We start from the raw sequence: 21,350 nt of genomic DNA, 5'->3' as shown, positions 1-21,350 counted from the left end.
GGGTTGTGCGTACAGCCCAATACATCACTGGGGCCAAGCTTCCAGCCATCCAGGACCTATATACTAGGTGGTGTCAGAAGAAGGCCCAAAAGATTGTCAAAAACTCCAGTCACCCAAGTCATAGACTGTTCTCTCTGCTACCGCATGGCAAGCGGTACCGAAGTGCCAAGTCCAAAAGGCTCCTTAGCAGCTTCTACCCCCAAGCTATAAGGCTGCTAGACAATTAATACAATGGCCACCCGGACTGTTTACATTGACCCCCACCCCCTTCTTGTTTTTACACTGCTGCTACTCACTGTTTAATATCTATGCATGCTCACTTTACCCCTACCTACATGTACAAATTACCTCGACTAACCTGTACTAGGTACCAATAACCCCTGTATATAGCCTCGTCATTGTTATGTAATTTTATTGTGTTACTTTATTGCATTTCTTTATTTAGTTTATTTGGTAAATATTTCCTTAACTCTATTTCTAGAAGCGCATTGTTGGTTAACGGCCTGTAAGTAAGCATTTCAAGGTAAGGTCTACCTACACCTGTTGTATTCAGCGCATCTGACAAATAAAATCTATTTGATTTGACAGTAAACGTTTACATTAGTTTACAAGACCTGTCTGGGCTGCCATGATACATGTGACACAGACCCAGCTACAACGGTCTGGACACTGCACTCTCCCTGGAGGTAATTCTACACTTTACTGTAAAACAATACAATTAAACATGGCTGCGTCTGACACCCTATTTCTTCTATAGTGCACTACTTTTGAGCCCTAGTTTTAAAAGTTTGTTGGCTACGTAGAGAACATTTGCCATTTAATTTTTGTTGGACCAAGCAGACTTTGAAGGGAAAGTGTTCAATGGCTCGGATTCAAGCCACACACATTTGAACCAGTACACCAATTAGTCTGGTAAATGTCCATTCATGTTCAAGACCATTCTTCATTACGTGCCATTGAAAACGTTCTGCAGTCTGCCTTGTCAAAACGAAACTCAACCTAGTCTATTATATTCTATCCCCTTACCATTTGAGTGAAATGAAACTGAAGTAAAAGTATAGACGGACTGAACCAAATGATAACAAAATCAGGCTATATATATTTTTTTTTAACGTTAACTACATTCTAATTAAGTGTAGGCTAAAGTTATACGTGAATACAGTGAACTTCTGAACATTTTCAAAATGTGATGGCATGAATGTTGTCAGTCTGGCACAGTAGACAGTTTCATTCTTACACATGGTTCATCCCAGTGGCATTTAGTGCTGTAGCTGGAACGTTTGATTATGCGTTGTCATTGAGCTGCGGTGTGATATGCAGGTGAGTCGTGTCTCGTAAAGTGTTGCTTATCAAACTGTCTAATAGCTTAAATCACAGGGCCACTTATGTTTTTATCCTAACGACGTGGAAGATAATACAACCTGTAAGCCAACGAAATTGTACATCTAATATCACATTAGCTGATTATAAACCAAGGTTGCTGTAAGCCAATACTTCTTACGAATGCAAATGTTTGAAAGGGTAGCCTAATATATGTCCTTTTTCCCCAACATTCTTATGATCTGATTATGCGGCATTGATAAACAGTTTTATTCATTCTATGGGGTGTCTAAATTAGTACAACATTTCACTTTACTGTTAGGCATATATTTTCAGAAAATGAAGTGTCCTCGATGTAACACCCTTTGTGAGGAGGGACAGCAGTTTTGCTTGAGATGCAACGCAATCGTCGAAGAAGAGATAGGTAAGTAGCGCCGGGCCTTTTCTAGACGAGTGATGAGTCCTGTCGACTGGAGGCCTATTTCTTCAATTCAATCTTATCCTGTATCAGTGTCAATAGTGGTCCCCCAGCTCAGTTGGTAGGCTATGGCGATTGCAATAGGATAGTGGGTTTAATTCCTGGGAACACCCATATGTATACACGCACGACTGCGTCTCTTTAGATAAAATAGTCTGCTCGATTATCATATTACATACATTTAACCCTTTTCCGATAAACTATTGGCCCATTGTCTGTATACAGTATGTATTTATTATGGATGCCCATTAGTACCTTCCAAGGCAGCAGCTACTCTTCCTGGGGTCCAGCAAAATTAAGGCAGCTATATACAATTAAAAAACATTACATTACATTAAGTGTGTGAACTCAGCCACTACTCTACTACCACATACACTATTGTTCAAAAGTTTGGTGTCACTTAGAAATGTCCTTGTTTTTAAAAGGAAAGCACATTTTTTGTCCTTTAAAATAACATCAAATTGATCAGAAATACAGTGTAGACATTGTTCATGTTGTACATGACTATTGTAGCTGGAAATGGCTGATTTTTAATGGAATATCTACATAGGTGTACGTACAGAGGCCCTTTATCAGCCACCATCACTCCTGTGTTCCAATGGCACGTTGTGTTAGATATACAAGTTCATCATTTTGGGGGTGGCAGGGTAGCCAAGTGGTTAGAGATCTGTCGTTCTGCCCCTAAACAGGTAGTTAACTCACTAGGCTGTCATTGAAAATAAGAATTTGTTCTTAATTTACTTGTCTAGTTAAATAAAGGTAAACATTTTAGAAGGATAATTGATCTTTAGAAAACCCTTTTGCAATTAAGTTAGCACAGCTGAAACTGTTGTTTTAATTAAAGAAGCAATAAAACTGGCCTTCTTCAGACTAGTTGAGTATCTGGAGCAACAGCATTTGTAGGTTTGATTACAGGCTCAAAATGGCCAGAAACAAAGTACTTTCTTCTGAAACTCGTCAGTCTATTGTTCTGAGAAATGAAGGCTATTCCATGCAAAAAATTGGCAAGAAACTGAAGATCTTGTACAACGCTGTGTACTACTCACTTTACAGAACAGCGCAAACTGGCTCTAACCAGAATAGAAAGAGGAGTGAGGAGTGGGAGGCCCTGGTGCACAACTGAGCAAGAGGACAAGTACATTAGGGTTTGAGAAACAGACTCCTCACAAGTCCTCAACTGGAAGCTTCATTAAGTAATACCCACAAAACACCAGTCTCAAGGTCAACAGTGAATAAGCGGGTACTATTTAATGAAGCTGCCAGTTGAGGACTTGTGAGGCGCCCGTTTCTCAAACTTGACACTCTAATGTACTTATCCTCTTGCTCAGTTGTGCACCGGGGCCTCCCACTCATTCAGAAGAAAGTACTTTGTTTCTGGCCATTTTGTTTCTGGCTTTATTCAGAAACCGTTTTCAGCTGCGCTAACATAATTGCAAAAGGGTTTTCTATTGATCAATTAGCCTTTTAAAATGATACACTTGGATTAGCTAACACAGGGCGGCAGGTAGCCTAGTGGTTAGAGCATTGGACTAGTAACCAGAAGGTTGCAAGCTTGAATCCCTGACCTGACAAGGTCCACAGTTAACTGGCTGTTCCTAGGCCATCATTGAAATTAAGAATTTGTTCTTAACTGACTTGCCTAGTAAAATAAATAAAGGTAAAATTTTAAAAACTGTGCCATTGAAACACATAAGTAATGGTTGCTATCTGCCAGCTACGATTAACAATGTCTACACTTTATTTCTGATCAATTTGATGTTATTTTAATGGACAAAAACTTTTATTTTCTTTCAAAACAGGGACATTTCTATGTGACCCCAAACTTTTGAACGTTAGTGTATCTTCAAATAAAATCCACGTGTATGTGTGTGAGTGTATTTTATAGTGTGTGTGTGTGTTTGCTGTGCATGAGGATGAGGGACTGGGAGGGCTGTATCATGAACAGTTGTCACATTGAGGACGGTCAGTTTAGTGCTTTTTGTCACTGGTGTTACAGTGGGGAGAACAAGTATTTGATACACTGCCGATTTTGCAGGTTTTCTCTACTTACAAAGCATGTAGAGGTCTGTAGTTTTCATCATATGTACACTTCAACTGTGAGAGACGTAATCTAAAACAAAAATCCAGAAGATCACATTGTATGATTTTTAAGTAATTCATTAGCATTTTATTGCATGACATAAGTATTTGATCACCTACCAACCAGTAAGAATTCCGGCTCTCACAGACCTGTTAGTTTTTCTTTAAGAATCCCTCATGTTCCCACTCATTACCTGAATTAACTGCACCTGTTTGAACTCATGACCTGTATAAAAGACACCTGTCCACACACTTAATCAAACAGACTCCACCCTCTCCACAATGACCAAGACCAGAGATCTGTGTAAGTTCAAGATGACGGTCAATCACTCTCGGTCTGAGGCTCCATGCAAGATCTCACCTCGTGGGGCATCAATGACCATGAGGAAGGTGAGGGATCAGCCCAGAACTACACGGCAGGACCTGGTCAATGACCTGAAGAGAGCTGGGACCACAGTCTCAAAGAAAACCATTAGTAACACACTACACCGTCATGTATTAAAATCCTGCAGCACACGCAAGGTCCCCCTGCTCAAGCCAGCGCATGTCCAGGCCCATCTGAAGTTTGCAAATGACCATCTGGATGATCCAGAGGAGGAATGGGAGACGGTCATGTGGTCTGATGAGACAAAAATAGAGCTTTTTGGTCTAAACTCCACTCGCCGTGTTTGGAGGAAAAAGAAGGATGAGTACAACCCCAAGAACACCATCCCAACCGTGAAGCATGGAGGTGGAAACATCATTCTTTGGGGATGCTTTTCTGCAAAGGGGACAGGACGACTGCACCGTATTGAGGGGAGGATGGATGGGGCCATGTATCACGAGATCTTGGCCAACAACCTCCTTCCCTCAGGAAGAGCATTGAAGATGGGTCGTGGCTGGGTCTTCCAGCATGACAACGACCCGAAACACACAGCCAGGGCAACTAAGGAGTGGCTCCGTAAGAAGCATCTCAATGTCCTGGAGTGGCCTAGCCAGTCTCCAGACTTGAACCCAATAGAAAACCTTTGGAGGGAGCTGAAAGTCCTTATTGCCCAGCGACAACCCCGAAACCTGAAGGATCTGTAGAAGATCTGTATGGAGGAGTGGGCCAAAATCCCTGCTTCAGTGTGTGCAAACCTGGTCAAGAACTACAGGAAACTAATTATCTCTGTAATTGTGAAGATTTCTGTTCCAAATATTAAGTTCTGCTTTTCTCATGTGTCAAATACTTATGTCATGTAATAAAATGCAAATGAATTACTTAAAACTCATACAATGTGATTTTCTGGATTTTTGTTTTAGATTCCGCCTCTCACAGTTGAAGTGTACCTATGATAAAAATAACAGACCTCTACATGCTTTGTAAGTAGGAAAACCTGCAAAATCGGCAGTGTATCAAATACTTCTTCTCCCCACTGTATATCATTATATAATAAGGGCCAAGGGGGTGTGGTACATGGCCAGTATACCACAAACCCCTGAGGTGCCTTATTGCTATTATAAACTGGTTACCAACCTCATTAGAGCAGTAAAAATACATGTTTTCTCGTCCCTGTGGTATATGGTCTGATATACCACAGCTGTCAGCCATTCAGGGCTCAAACCACCCAGTTTATAATGGAAAATAAAGCATCTTATAATGTTTTGATGTGCTGCAACATGAGCTCATCTATTATCCCAAACGTATTGCAGAGCCAGGCAGTCTGAAAGATGTGACCTATGACCTGGGTAGGAGTGGGGTGGCTGAAGACACCTTGCCAATGGACAGTTCCTCAGATGAAGAGGTAAGGTTTTCTGTTCCTCTTTCACCAAAAGGTTTTTGAAGATAGATATGTATTGTATAACTTATCATACAGAATCAAAAACTTTGTCAGTTCAATATACAGTACCAGTCAGAAGTTTGGACACACCTTCTCATTCCAGGGTTTTTCTTTCTTTTTACTATTTTCTACATCTATGAAATAACACATATGGAATCATGTAGTAACCAAAATGGTGTTAAACAAATCAAAATATACCTTCTTTTTGAAATTATTCAAAGTAGCCACCCTTTGCCTTGATGACAGCTTTACACACTCTTGGCATTCTCTCAACCAGCTTCTTGAGGTAGTCAACTAGAATGCATTTCAATGAACAGGTGTGCCTTGAAAATGTCTTTCCTTAATGCAAATGAACCAATCAGTTGTGTTGTGACAAGGTAGGGTTGGTATACAGAAGATAGCCCTGTTTGGTAAAAGACCATGCACATATTATAGCAAGAACAGTCCATCATTACTTTAAGACGTGAAGGTGAGTCAATGCGGAACATTTCAAGAACTTTTAACGTTTCTTCAAGTGCAGTCGCAAACACCATCAAGCGCTATGATGAAACTGCCTCTCTTGAGGACCACCACAGGAAAGGAAGACCCAGAGTTTCCTCTGCTGCAGAGGATAAGTTCACTGCACCTCAGATTGCAGCCCAAATAAATGCTTCACAGACACAGAGTTCAAGTAACAGACATCATAACATCAACTGTTCAGAGGAGACTGCGTGAAATCAGGCCTTCATAAACGAATTGCTGCAAAGAAACCACTTCTAATGGACACCAATAATAAAGAAGAGACTTGCCTGGGCCAAGAAACACCAGCAATGGACATTAGAAAGGTGGAAATCAGTCCTTTTATTTGATAAGTCCAAATTTGAGATTGTTGGTTCTAACCACCATGAGACGCAGTGTAGGTGAACAGATGATCTCCGCATGTGTGGTTCCCATCGTGAAGCGTGGAGGAGTGATGGTGTGGGGGTGCTTTGCTGGTGACAATGTCTGTGTTTTATTTAGAATTCAAGGCACACTTAACCAGCATGTTTACCACGGCATTCTGCAGCGATACACCATTCCATCTGGTTTGCGCTTAGTGAGGCTATCATTTGTTTTTCAACAGGACAATGACCCAACACACCTCCAGGCTGTGTAATGGCTATTTGACCAAGAAGAACAGTTATGGAGTGCTGCATCGGATGACCTGGCCTCCACAATCACCTGACCTCAAACCAATTGAGGTGGTGTTTAGATGAGTTGGACCACAGATTGAAGGAAAAGCAGCCAACAAGTGCTCAGCATATGTGGGAACTCCTTCAAGACTGTTGCAAAAGCATTCTAGGTGAAGCTGGTTGAGAGAATGCCAAGAGTGTGCAAAGCTGTCGTCAAGGCAAATGGTTGGTATATTTTGGGTGGCTATATTTTGATTTGTTTAACACTTTCTTGGTTACTACATGATTCCATGTGTTATTTCATAGTTTTGATGTCTTCACTATTATTCTACAATGTAGAAAATAGTAAAAAATTAAGAAAAATCCTTGAATGAGTAGGTATGTCCAAACCTTTGACTGGTACTGTATATACAGTGCCTTGCATAAGCATTCTTACCCCTTCGATTTCTTCACATTTTATTGTGTTACAAAGTGGGATTTACATGGATTTAATTGTATGTTTTTGTCTACTCAAAATACTCTGTAATGTCAAAGTGGAAGAACATATCACATTTAAAAAAAATATTTACGAAAATGTGATAACTAAAATGTAGTCGTTGCTTAGTTATTCCTTAGCCTAAATAAGTTCAAGAGTAAATTTGGCTTAACAAATAACATAATCAGTTGCATGGACTTTGTGTGAAATAATAGGGGTGGACATTATTTTGGAACTGTGATAACATGCATCTTGGTGAGAGGTGTAGGAGTCAGGCGCAGGAGAGCAGGGATGTCTGAGAAGCGTGTTTAATAATATAGTCCACCAATACGAAACGGCACAGACAAAAATCCCCAAACTACGCTCTCGAATACTCAGAAACTCGTGCAAACACAGGGAGGAACAAACACAGTTCCGACACTTTTCATACACGTGCGTAATAGCGAAAAAACAACAAACCTCAAATACAATCGAGCGCTATACACACAAGTCTAATCCTGCACGAATTACGGCAGGTAACAGGTGCTCTATATACCCACAGAAATCAAAGCAATTGAAAACCAGGTGTGAAAAGGAACACAGACAAAACAACCAGAAAAAGAAAAAGGGATCGGTAGCGACTAGTAGACCGGCGACGCCGAGCGCCGCCCGAACAGGGAGAGGAGTTACCTTCGGTAGAAGTCGTGACAGGAACGACTAACCCTTCATCTGTCCCCCATACATGCAACAGCTGTACGGTCCCCCAGTCAAGTACTGAATTTCAAGCACAGATTCAACTACAAAGCCTGTTTCAAAAGCCTCATAAAGAAGGGCAGTGATTGGTGGATGGGTAGCAATAACAAATCAGGGATTGAATATCTCTTTAAGCATGTTCAAGTTAATATGCTGTAAGATTATTAAATTGCTCAAGGACGTTACCATGAGACCATTGGTGATTTTAAAACAGATACAGTACAGAGTTCAATGGCTGTGATGGGAGAATACTGAGAATGGATCAAAAACATTGTAGTGACTCCACAATAATGACTGATGATTTGAAAAGAAGAATACAAATATACAAAAATATTCCAAAACATGGATATTGTATGCAACAAGGCACTGAAGTAAACTGAACAAAAGTATAAATTACATGTTGGTCATGTTTCATGAGCTGAAATAAAAGATCCCAGAAATGTTCCATAAGTTTATTTCTCTCAAATGTGGTGCAAAAATGTGTTTAAGACCCTGTTAGTGAGCATTTCTCCTTGCCAAGATAGTCCATCCACCTGACAGGTGTGGCATATCAAGAAGCTGATTAAACTGCATGACCAACGTCGTTTTAGAGAATTTGGCAGTATGTCCAACTGACCTCCCAATCTCAGAACACATGTATGTTTTTGTGTTGGCGAGCGGTTTGCTGATGTCAAAGTTGTGAACAGAGTGCCCCATGGTGGCGGTGGGGTTATGGAATGGGCTACGGACAATGAACACAATTGCGTTTTATAGATGGCAATTTGAATACACGGACATACCGTGACGAGATCCTGATGCCCATTGTCGTGCCATTCATCCACCGCCATCATCTCAGCATGATAAAGCATGAACATTTCCAATTCTTCCATGGCTTGCATACTCACCATGTCACCCTTTGAGCATGTTTGGGATGCTCGGGATCGACAACCCTACATTGTGGTCCAGTTCCCGCCCATTTCCAGAAACTTCGCACAGCCATTGAAGAGGAGTGCGACAACATTCCTCAGGCCACAATCAACAGCCTGATCAACTCTATCCGAAGGGGATGTGTCGCGCTGCATGAGGCAAATGGTCACACCAGATACTGACTGGTTTTCTGATCCACGCCCCGATCTTTCTCTTAAAGTATCTGTTACCAACAGATGCATATCTGTATTCCCAGTCATGTGATATCCATAGATTAGTACCTAATCAATTTATTTAAATTGAACGATTTCTTTACATGAACTGTAACTCAGTAAACTCTTTGAAATTGTTGCATGTTGCATTTATATTTTTGTTCATTATAATACTGCAATAAAACACAGCACAGAAATACACTTTTTGTCCTAAAATGCAAAGCCTTATGTTTGGGCCAAATCCAACTCAACACATCACTTATTTTCAAGCATGGTAGTCGCTGCATCATGGTATGGGTATGCTTGACATCGGCAAATACTCTGGCATTTTTCAGGATAAAGAAAAATGGGGTGGCACTAAACACATCAACATCATAGAGGAAAACCTGGTTCAGTCTGCTTTACACCAGACACTGGGAGAGGAATTCACCTTTCAGCAGGTCAATAACCTAAAACACAAGGCCAAATCTACACTGGAGTTGCTTACTAAGAAGACAGTGAATGTCCCTGAGTGGCCAAGTTACAGTTTTGACTTAAATCTGCTTCAAAATCTATGGCAAGACTTGAACATTTTAACATTGTTGTGTAGATTGTTGACAAAAACATACAATTAATTACATTTTATTCCCACTTTGTAACAGAGTAAAATGTGAAGAAGTCCAAGGCTTGTGAATGCTTTAGCAAGGCACAGTATACATACAGTGTATTCGGAAAGTATTCAGACCCCTTGATTTGTTCCCACACTTTGTTACGTTACAGCCTTATTCTAAAATTGATTCAATCGTTTTTTTCTCATCAATCTACACACACTACCCCATAATGACAAAGCAAAAACATTTTTTTAAATATATCATATTTACATAAGTATTCAGACCTTTTACTCAGTACTTTGTTGAAGCACCTTTGGCAGCGATTACAGCCTCGAGTCTTGGGTATGACAGTATAAGCTTGGCACACCTGTATTTGGGGAGTTTCTCCCATTCCTCTCTGCAGATCCTCTCAAGCTCTGTCAGGTTGGATAGGTGCACAGCTATTTCCAGGTCTCCCCAGAGATGTATGATTGGGTTGAATTCTGGGCTCTGGCTATTCCACTTAAGGACATTCAGAGACTTGTCCCGAAGCCACTACTGCATTGTCTTGGTTGTGTGCTTAGGGTTGTTGTCCTGTTGGAAGGTGAACCTTCACACCAGTCTGAGGTCCTAAGCACTCTGGAGCAGGTTTTCATCAAGGATCTCTCTGTACCTTATTCCGTTCATCTATGCCTCGATCCTGACTAGTCTCCCGTTCCCTGCCGCTGAAAAACATCCCCACAGCATGATGCTGCCACCAACATGCTTCACCGTAGGGATGGTGCCAGGTTTCCTCCAAACTTGACGCTTGGCATTCAAGCCAAAGAGTTCAATCTTGGTTTCATCAGACCAGAGAATCTTGTTTCTCATGGTCTGAGAATCTTTAGGTGCCTTTTGGCAAACTCCAAGCGGGCTGTCATGTGCCTTTTACTGAGGAGTGGATTCCTTCTGGCCACTCAACCATAAAAGCCTGATTGGTGGGTTGCTGCAGAGATGGTTGTCCTTCTGGAAGGTTCTCACATCTCCACAGAGGAACCCTAGAGCTCTGTCAGAGTGACCATCTGCTTCTTGGTCACCTCCCTGACCAAGGCCCTTCTCCCCCGGTTGTTCAGTTTGGCTCTAGGAAAATTCTAGGAAGAGTCTTGGTGGTTCCAAACTTCTTCCATGTAAGAATGATGGACGCCAATGTGTTCTCGGGGACCTTCAATGCTGCAGAATTTTTTTGGTACCTTTCCCCAGATCTGTGCCTCGAAACAAACCTGTCTTGGAGCTACACAGACAATAAATTTGACCTCATGGCTTGGTTTTTGCTCTGACATGCACTGTCAACTCTGGGACCCTATATAGACAGCCTTTCCAAATAATGTAAAATCAAATGAATTTACTATAGGTGGACTACAATGAAGTTGTAGAAACATCTCAAGGATGAATCATTCAAAACAGGATGCACCTGAGCTCAATATCAAGTCTCATTGCAAAGGGTCTGAATACTTATGTAAATAAGGTATTTCATATTATTATTTTTATATACATTTGAAAAACTTCAAAAACCGGTTTTTGCTTTGTCATTATGGGGTATTGTGTGTAGATTGATGTGATTTTTTAAAATACATTTTTGTAAAAGGCTTGTAATGAAATTTGTCTGTTGTTTGAAGAGAGTCAGACCGAAATGCAGCGTGTAGGTTACTCATGACCTTTAATGAAGATAATGCGGTACATGAAATAACTGAAGAAGAAAACAACAAACGAGTGAAACTAATTACAGCCTATCTGGTGACTAACACAGAGACAGGTACAATCACCCACGAAATACAACGCGCACTCAGGCTACCTAAATACGGTTCCCAATCCGAGACAACGAGAATCAGCTGACTCCAATTAGGAATCGCCTCAGGCAGCCAAGCCTAACTAGACACACCCCTAATAATACACACTCCCAATTAATACAAAGCCCAATACGAAATACAACATATAAACCCATGTCACACCCTGGCCTACCCAAACATATAACAAAAACACAAGATACAATGACCAAGGCGTGACAGAACCCCCCCCTAAGGTGCGGACTCCGGGACGCACCTCAAGAGCATAGGGAGGGTCCGGGTGGGCGTCTGTCCATGGTGGCGGTTCTGGCTCGGGACGTGGACCCCACTCCATAAATGTCCTAGTTCCTCCCCTTCGCGTCCTAGGATAATCCACCTTCTCCGCCGACCATGGCCTAATAGTCCTCACCCTGATCCCCACATAACTGAGGGGCAGCTCGGGACCAAGGGGCAGCTCGGGACCGAGGGGCAGATCGGGACCGAGGGGCAGCTCGGGACAGAGGGGCAGCTCGGGACAGAGGGGCAGCTCGGGACAGAGGGGCAGCTCGGGACAGAGGGGCAACTCAGGACAGAGGGGCAACTCAGGATAGAGGGGCATCTCAGGACAGCAGGGCAGCTCGGGACAGAGGGGCAGCCCGGGACAGAGGGGCAGCCCGGGACCGAAGCAGCCCGGTACTGAGGGGAAGCCCGGTACTGAGAGGGAGCCCAGTACAGAGAGGAAGCCTAGTACAGAGAGGAAGCCTAGTACTGAGAGGAAGCCTAGTACTGAGAGGAAGCCTAGTACTGAGAGGAAGCCTAGTACTGAGAGGAAGCCTAGTACTGAGAGGAAGCCTAGTACTGAGAGGAAGCTCAGTACTGAGAGGAAGCTCAGGCAGGTAGTAGGCTCCGGTAAATCCTGGCTGGCTGGTGGAACTGGATGATTCAGGTTGTCTGGCCGATCTAGAAGATCTTGGCAGACTGGCACTTCTGGCGGATCCTGGCAGACTGGCACTTCTGGTGGATCCTGGCAGACTGGTGACGCTGGGCCGACTGGCGGCGCTGGGCAGACAGGAGACTCCGGCAGCGCAGGAGAGGAGAAAGGCTCTGGCTGCGCTGAACAGGCGGGAGACTCCAACAGCGCAGGAGAGGAGAAAAGCTCTGGCTGCGCTAAACAGGCGAGGCGCACTGGACGCGCTGGGCCGACTGGGAGCACTGGCGGCGCTGGACAGACAGGAGACTCCGGCAGCGCAGGAGAGGAGAAAGGCTCTGGCTGCGCTGAACAGGCTGGAGACTCCGATAGCACAGGAGGGGAGAAAAGCACTGGCTGTGCTGAACAGGCGAGGCGCACTGAAGGCCTGGTGCTTGGTGCTGGAACTGGTGGTACTGGCGCGAGGACACGCACAGGAAGCCTGGTGCGGGGAGCTGCTACCGGAGGACTGGTGTGTAGAGGTAGCTCTGGATAGACCGGACCGGCGCACTGGAGCTATTGAGCACCGAGTCTGCCCAAGCTTACCTGGCTCGATGCCCACTCTAGCCCGGCAAATAGGAAGAGCTGGTATGTGCCGCACCGGGCTATGTTCCCGCACTGAAAACACCGTGCGCTCCATAGCATAACACGGTGCCTACCCGGTCTCTCTAGCCCAACGGTGAGCACAGGGAGTATGCGCAGGTCTCCTACCTGGCATAACTATTCTCCCTTCTAGCTCCCCCCCAATATTTTTTTTGGGCTGCTTTTCCGGTTTCCTTGCCAACCGTGTTCCCTCGTATCGTCGGCTCCTATCTCCCGCTGCCTCTGCTCTCCTTAGTGCCTCCACCTGTTCCCATGGGAGGCGATCTCTTCCGGCCAATATCTCCTCCCAAGTGTAACAACCTTTACCATCCAACACGTCTTCCCATGTCCATTCTCCAAATAATTCATTCTCCCTTTGCTGCTCCAGCTGTCGCTGCCTGTTTAAACCAGCGCTTCTCCGTTTTTCCCTGCGTGTCTTTTTCTTTGACTCGATTCCCCTGTAGCCTTCTTCGCACTGCTGTAGGGAATCCCAGGCGGGCTCCTGCACTCGCTCTGGGTCGGCCGCCCACCTGTCGATTTCTTCCCACGTCGTATACTCCTTGCTTCTGTTGTCCATAACGTCCACCTTCAGATCCTGCCAGTTCCCACGCTGCTCGGTCTGTGAATGGTGGTGGGTGATTCTGTAACGAAATTCGTCTTCTTCGTTTGAAGAGAGTCAGACCGAAATGCAGCGTGTAGGTTACTCATGACCTTTAATGAAGATAATGCGGTACATGAAATAACTGAAGAAGAAAACAACAAACGAGTGAAACTAATTATAGCCTATCTGGTGACTAACACAGAGACAGGTACAATCACCCACGAAATACAACGCGCACTCGGGCTACCTAAATACGGTTCCCAATCCGAGACAACGAGAATCAGCTGACTCCAATTAGGAATCGCCTCAGGCAGCCAAGCCTAATTAGACACACCCCTAATAATACACACTCCCAATTAATACAAACCCCAATACGAAATACAACATATAAACCCATGTCACACCCTGGCCTACCCAAACATATAACAAAAACACAAGATACAATGACCAAGGCGTGCCAAGGCTGTAACGTAACAAAATGTGGAAAAAGTAAAGGGGTCTGAATACTTTCCAAATGCACTGTATATATTCTTATTATTTTAATATTTTTAATATTTTGTATGTTTTACAAATATTAAAATGTTTCTTCCACTTTGACATGACAGAGTATGTTGTGTAAATCATTGACAGAAAATGACAATTAAATTCATTACTGTCATGTTTTGTCTTAGATTGTCTTGTCATTTTGCTTTTCCCTCTGTTCGTTTTCCCCCTGCTGGTCTTTTTAGGTTCGTTCCCCTTTTTCTCTCTCTCTTCCTCTCTCTCTTCTCTCTATCGTTCCGTTCCTGCTCCCAGCTGTTCCTATTCCCCTAATCAATCATTTAGTCTTCCCACACCTGTTCCCTATCTTTTTCCCTGATTAGAGTCCCTATTTCTCCCCTTGTTTTCCGTTTCTGCCCTGTCGGATCCTTGTCTATTGTTCACCGTGCTGTGTCTGTGTATCACCCTGTCGTGTCGTGTTTCCCTCAGATGCTGCGTGGTGAGCAGGTGTCTGAGTCTGCTACGTTCAAGTGCCTTCCCGAGGCAACCTGCAGTTCTTGATCGAGTCTCCAGTCTGTTCTCGTCATTACGAGTGGAATTATGCCTTATGATTGTAGATTTACTTTACTGGATTAAAGACTCTGTTTTCGCCAAGTCGCTTTTGGGTCCTCATTCACCTGCATAACAGAAGGATCCGACCAAAGAATGGACCCAGCGACTACAGACGCTCGTAACACTGCCGTCGAGATCCAAGGAGCCATGCTCGGCAGACACGAGCAGGAATTGTCTGCTGCTCGCCATGCCGTGGAGAACCTGGCCGCTCAGGTTTCCGACCTCTCTGGACAGTTCCAGAGTCTTCGTCTCGTGCCACCTGTTACTTCCTGGCCTGCCGAGCCTCCGGAACCTAGGGTTAATAACCCACCTTGCTACTCCGGGCAGCCCACGGAGTGCCGCTCCTTTCTCACCCAGTGTGATATTGTGTTCTCTCTCCAACCCAACACATACTCTAGAGAGAGAGCTCGGGTTGCTTACGTCATTTCACTCCTTACTGGCCGGGCTCGAGAGTGGGGCACAGCTATCTGGGAGGCAAGGGCTGATTGTTCAAACAATTACCAGAACTTTAAAGAGGAGATGATTCGGGTTTTTGACCGTTCAGTTTTTGGTAGGGAGGCTTCTAGGGCCCTGGCTTCCCTATGCCAAGGTGATCGATCCATAACGGATTACTCTATAGAGTTTCGCACTCTTGCTGCCTCTAGTGACTGGAACGAGCCGGCGCTGCTCGCTCGTTTTCTGGAGGGACTCCACGCAGTGGTCAAAGATGAGATTCTCTCTCGGGAGGTTCCTTCCAGTGTGGACTCTTTGATTGCTCTCGCCATCCGCATAGAACGACGGGTAGATCTTCGTCACCAAGCTCGTGGAAGAGAGCTCGCGTCAACGGTGTTTCCCTGCTCCGCATCGCAACCATCTCCCTCCTCTGGCTCAGAGACTGAGCCCATGCAGCTGGGAGGTATTCGCATCTCGACTAAGGAGAGGGAACGGAGGATCACCAACCGCCTGTGCCTCTATTGCGGATTTGATGGACATTTTGTCAATTCATGTCCAGTAAGAGGCCAGAGCTCATCAGTAAGCGGAGGGCTACTGGTGAGCGCTACTACTCAGGTCTCTTCATCTAGATCCTGTACTACTATGTCGGTCCATCTACGCTGGACCGGTTCGGGTGCTACATGCAGTGCCTTGATTGACTCTGGGGCTGAGGGTTGTTTCATGGACGAAGCATGGGCTCGGAAACATGACATTCCTTTCAGACAGTTAGACAAGCCTACGCCCATGTTTGCCTTAGATGGTAGTCATCTTCCCAGTATCAGATTTGAGACACTACCTTTAACTCTCACAGTATCTGGTAACCACAGTGAGACTATTTCTTTTTTGATTTTTCGTTCACCTTTTACACCTGTTGTTTTGGGTCATCCCTGGCTAGTATGTCATAATCCTTCTATTAATTGGTCTAGTAATTCTATCCTATCCTGGAACGTTTCTTGTCATGTGAAGTGTTTAATGTCTGCCATCCCTCCCATTTCTTCTGTCCCCACTTCTCAGGAGGAACCTGGCGATTTGACAGGAGTGCCGGAGGAATATCATGATCTGCGCACGGTCTTCAGTCGGTCCCGAGCCAACTCCCTTCCTCCTCACCGGTCGTATGATTGTAGTATTGATCTCCTTCCGGGGACCACTCCTCCTCGGGGTAGACTATACTCTCTGTCGGCTCCCGAACGTAAGGCTCTCGAGGATTATTTATCTGTGTCTCTTGACGCCGGTACCATAGTGCCTTCTTCCTCTCCGGCCGGGGCGGGGTTCTTTTTGTTAAGAAAAAGGACGGTACTCTGCGCCCCTGCGTGGATTATCGAGGGCTGAATGACATAACGGTTAAGAATCGTTATCCGCTTCCTCTTATGTCATCAGCCTTCGAGATTCTGCAGGGAGCCAGGTGCTTTACTAAGTTGGACCTTCGTAACGCTTACCATCTCGTGCGCATCAGAGAGGGGGACGAGTGGAAAACGGCGTTTAACACTCCGTTAGGGCATTTTGAGTACCGGGTTCTGCCGTTTGGTCTCGCCAATGCGCCAGCTGTTTTTCAGGCATTAGTTAATGATGTTCTGAGAGACATGCTGAACATCTTTGTTTTTGTCTATCTTGACGATATCCTGATTTTTTCACCGTCACTCGAGATTCATGTTCAGCACGTTCGACGTGTTCTACAGCGCCTTTTAGAGAATTGTCTCTACGTGAAGGCTGAGAAGTGCTCTTTTCATGTCTCCTCCGTTACTTTTCTCGGTTCCGTTATTTCCGCTGAAGGCATTCAGATGGATTCCGCTAAGGTCCAAGCTGTCAGTGATTGGCCCGTTCCAAGGTCACGTGTCGAGTTGCAGCGCTTTTTAGGTTTCGCTAATTTCTATCGGCGTTTCATTCGTAATTTCGGTCAAGTTGCTGCCCCTCTCACAGCTCTTACTTCTGTCAAGACGTGTTTTAAGTGGTCCGGTTCCGCCCAGGGAGCTTTTGATCTTCTAAAAGAACGTTTTACGTCCGCTCCTATCCTCGTTACTCCTGACGTCACTAGACAATTCATTGTCGAGGTTGACGCTTCAGAGGTAGGCGTGGGAGCCATTCTATCCCAGCGCTTCCAGTCTGACGATAAGGTTCATCCTTGCGCTTATTTTTCTCATCGCCTGTCGCCATCTGAACGCAACTATGATGTGGGTAACCGCGAACTGCTCGCCATCCGCTTAGCCCTAGGCGAATGGCGACAGTGGTTGGAGGGGGCGACCGTTCCTTTTGTCGTTTGGACAGACCATAAGAACCTTGAGTACATCCGTTCTGCCAAACGACTTAATGCCCGTCAAGCTCGTTGGGCGTTGTTTTTCGCTCGTTTCGAGTTTGTGATTTCTTACCGTCCGGGTAGCAAAAACACCAAGCCTGATGCCTTATCCCGTCTGTTTAGTTCTTCTGTGGCTTCTACTGATCCCGAGGGGATTCTTCCTTATGGGCGTGTTGTCGGGTTGACAGTCTGGGGAATTGAAAGACAGGTTAAGCAAGCACTCACGCACACTGCGTCGCGCGCGCTTGTCCTAGTAACCTCCTTTTCGTTCCTGTTTCCACTCGTCTGGCTGTTCTTCAGTGGGCTCACTCTGCCAAGTTAGCTGGTCATCCCGGTGTTCGAGGCACTCTTGCGTCTATTCGCCAGCGCTTTTGGTGGCCGACTCAGGAGCGTGACACGCGCCGTTTCGTGGCTGCTTGTTCGGACTGCGCGCAGACTAAGTCGGGTAACTCTCCTCCTGCCGGTCGTCTCAGACCGCTCCCCATTCCTTCTCGACCATGGTCTCACATCGCCCTAGACTTCATTACCGGTCTGCCTTTGTCTGCGGGGAAGACTGTGATTCTTACGGTTGTCGATAGGTTCTCTAAGGCGGCACATTTCATTCCCCTCGCTAAACTTCCTTCCGCTAAGGAGACGGCACAAATCATCATCGAGAATGTGTTCAGAATTCATGGCCTCCCGTTAGACGCCGTTTCAGACAGAGGCCCGCAATTCACGTCACAGTTTTGGAGGGAGTTCTGTCGTTTGATTGGTGCGTCCGTCAGTCTCTCTTCCGGGTTTCATCCCCAGTCTAACGGTCAAGCAGAGAGGGCCAATCAGACGATTGGTCGCATACTACGCAGCCTTTCTTTCAGAAACCCTGCGTCTTGGGCAGAACAGCTCCCCTGGGCAGAATACGCTCACAACTCGCTTCCTTCGTCTGCTACCGGGTTATCTCCGTTTCAGAGTAGTCTGGGTTACCAGCCTCCTCTGTTCTCATCCCAGCTTGCCGAGTCCAGCGTTCCCTCCGCTCAAGCGTTTGTCCAACGTTGTGAGCGCACCTGGAGGAGGGTGAGGTCTGCACTTTGCCGTTACAGGGCACAGACTGTGAGAGCCGCCAATAAACGTAGGATTAAGAGTCCAAGGTATTGTTGCGGCCAGAGAGTGTGGCTTTCCACTCGCAACCTTCCTCTTACGACAGCTTCTCGTAAGTTGACTCCGCGGTTCATTGGTCCGTTCCGTGTCTCCCAGGTCGTCAATCCTGTCGCTGTGCGACTGCTTCTTCCGCGACATCTTCGTCGCGTCCATCCTGTCTTCCATGTCTCCTGTGTCAAGCCCTTTCTTCGCACCCCCGTTCGTCTTCCCTCCCCCTCCCGTCCTTGTCGAGAGCGCACCTATTTACAAGGTACGTAGGATCATGGACATGCGTTCTCGGGGACGGGGTCACCAATACTTAGTGGATTGGGAGGGTTACGGTCCTGAGGAGAGGAGTTGGGTTCCGTCTCGGGACGTGCTGGACCGTTCACTTATTGATGATTTCCTCCGTTGCCGCCAGGATTCCTCCTCGAGTGCGCCAGGAGGCGCTCGGTGAGTGGGGGGGTACTGTCATGTTTTGTCTTAGATTGTCTTGTCATTTTGCTTTTCCCTCTGTTCGTTTTCCCCCTGCTGGTCTTTTTAGGTTCGTTCCCCTTTTTCTCTCTCTCTTCCTCTCTCTCTTCTCTCTATCGTTCCGTTCCTGCTCCCAGCTGTTCCTATTCCCCTAATCAATCATTTAGTCTTCCCACACCTGTTCCCTATCTTTTTCCCTGATTAGAGTCCCTATTTCTCCCCTTGTTTTCCGTTTCTGCCCTGTCGGATCCTTGTCTATTGTTCACCGTGCTGTGTCTGTGTATCGCCCTGTCGTGTCGTGTTTCCCTCAGATGCTGCGTGGTGAGCAGGTGTCTGAGTCTGCTACGTTCAAGTGCCTTCCCGAGGCAACCTGCAGTTCTTGATCGAGTCTCCAGTCTGTTCTCGTCATTACGAGTGGAATTATGCCTTATGATTGTAGATTTACTTTACTGGATTAAAGACTCTGTTTTCGCCAAGTCGCTTTTGGGTCCTCATTCACCTGCATAACAATTACAATCTCAATTTGTATCACAAAGAAATGTGGGGAAAATCATGGGGTGTGAATACTTTATGTAGTTGTCCTTAAAATGTGCCCTCTTTCATCAATTAATTTGCTTTGCAATTTGCAATGTGGGGACATTTTTTAATCATTACATTGACAGAAATGTGAAAGTGTAAAACCTTTCATTCTAGCTGTGAACGTTTTTCTATTCATTTGAAGGACTTTCATGATGCAAGTGATCAATTCCTTGACTTAAAACTTGGGGAAGATGAGGACACATGTCAGAGAGCACAAGTGGACGGTCTGGAGGTAGAGCCAGCTCAACAGATGGAGGCTGCTGCAGAAGGTGCTTCAGTAATATTAGAGGAAATTATATAATTTACAAAATACTGTATCTCTGAATTATTGTCAAGCTTAGAGTATTCTTTATCATTTCATAAAATGAATATCAGTTTCTTTCCATTCACATGAAAACACTGCATCTGTATGCATATTAGGGAGTTGTAGTGATATTATGTTGTAACCAGTGGTGTAGTGGGGGTAAAACACACGTAAATGATTTGTATTATGTTCAAGAGTTTACTCGCATATCATGGAAAAGTGCATAAAATATAGGGAGCATTACTTTATTCACTGTGAACAATCATAAGCAGTTACCCACCAATTTGTTTTACCACTACATCAGCTGTAGTTGTTAATAACCGTCACCGGTTGTATCTGTTTTTCACTGCTAGCATAACAACAGTAGCGATAATACAGTATACAGACAAAGCATTTATTTATAACCTTTTCATACCATCATCATAAAAACTTGTTTTATTACATTAAAAATTAAAAATGTCATGGTATATCCCTGTGTGTAACAATGTCACAATGATAATATCATTTAATAACACAAGCTTTTCATTGTTATAATAGGCCTAATATTCATTTTCTGCTAAAATGAACATTCACACAAGTAATCGAATACTAACCTCCATTCGGATATTCGAATAACTGTGCCCATCCTTAGCCGCTACAACTCTTTCCCAGAGATGAACATTATCTATAACTGAACTTTTTACTCTCTTTCACAGAGCTGTCCTCCCCCGGAGAAATAACAGTTCACTATGTTGGCAGTGACTCTGTTTCTCTGAGCTGGCCTCCTTTTGACCCGGCATGGAGGTACAAATTGACCTACTCCTGCTACACCCAGAGAGAGATCCTGTCCATCCAAGGATCCAACAGCACTGACGTGGAAGGCTTGTACCCGGGGACAGAGTACACTTTCAGCGTCTCATCGGTCACTGACAATAGGAATCAGAGAGCATCGGTCACAATGTCCATCTATACAAGTAAGTGCTTTGATTCAAACATGGCCTCTTGCATTACAGGGAGAATTATGTTTAACTTGTGTTTTCATTAGTTCAGTTAAAATTGGATTGGGTCCTTTGTCCTTTTTGCAGAACCTGTGCCACCTGAAAAGATAAAGATAGATCATGTCAGCAGTGAATCAGTGTCTCTGAGTTGGGACAAACGTGTTGGTGTTCCTGAGGCATGTCTCGTGACCTGTTCCTGTGATGGAGAGGATGTGCAGAAGATAACAACAGAATCCAACACCCTGATGTTCTCCAGTCTGAGTCCAGGTGTCAAATACTCCTTCCACGTCTCTACGGTGCTGAAAAACGGGACACAAAGCAAGTCTGCTGTGACATATGTACGCACAAGTGAGTGTATTAAGAATTTTCACTGT

At 44.9% G+C, this 21,350-nt stretch overlaps 1 protein-coding gene across 1 annotated transcript in view; it reads left to right on the top strand.

Moving 5' to 3' along the window:
* Positions 1 to 1,658: 1,658 nt before the first annotated feature.
* LOC124007900 (interferon-induced very large GTPase 1-like) overlaps positions 1,659 to 21,350 on the top strand; it is a 26,626-nt gene continuing 6,934 nt past the window's right edge. The window contains exons 1-5 of the mRNA XM_046318760.1: positions 1,659 to 1,744; positions 5,552 to 5,643; positions 19,838 to 19,964; positions 20,695 to 20,952; positions 21,064 to 21,324. Coding sequence (XP_046174716.1) covers positions 1,660 to 1,744; positions 5,552 to 5,643; positions 19,838 to 19,964; positions 20,695 to 20,952; positions 21,064 to 21,324 — 823 coding nt within the window. The 5' untranslated portion in view covers position 1,659. The remainder of the gene's footprint in view (positions 1,745 to 5,551; positions 5,644 to 19,837; positions 19,965 to 20,694; positions 20,953 to 21,063; positions 21,325 to 21,350) is intronic.

Source organism: Oncorhynchus gorbuscha, linkage group LG21 (genome assembly GCF_021184085.1).
Source record: "Oncorhynchus gorbuscha isolate QuinsamMale2020 ecotype Even-year linkage group LG21, OgorEven_v1.0, whole genome shotgun sequence".
NCBI classification, from domain to species: Eukaryota; Metazoa; Chordata; class Actinopteri; order Salmoniformes; family Salmonidae; genus Oncorhynchus; species Oncorhynchus gorbuscha.
This window is presented reverse-complemented; position numbering and strand designations above follow the sequence as displayed.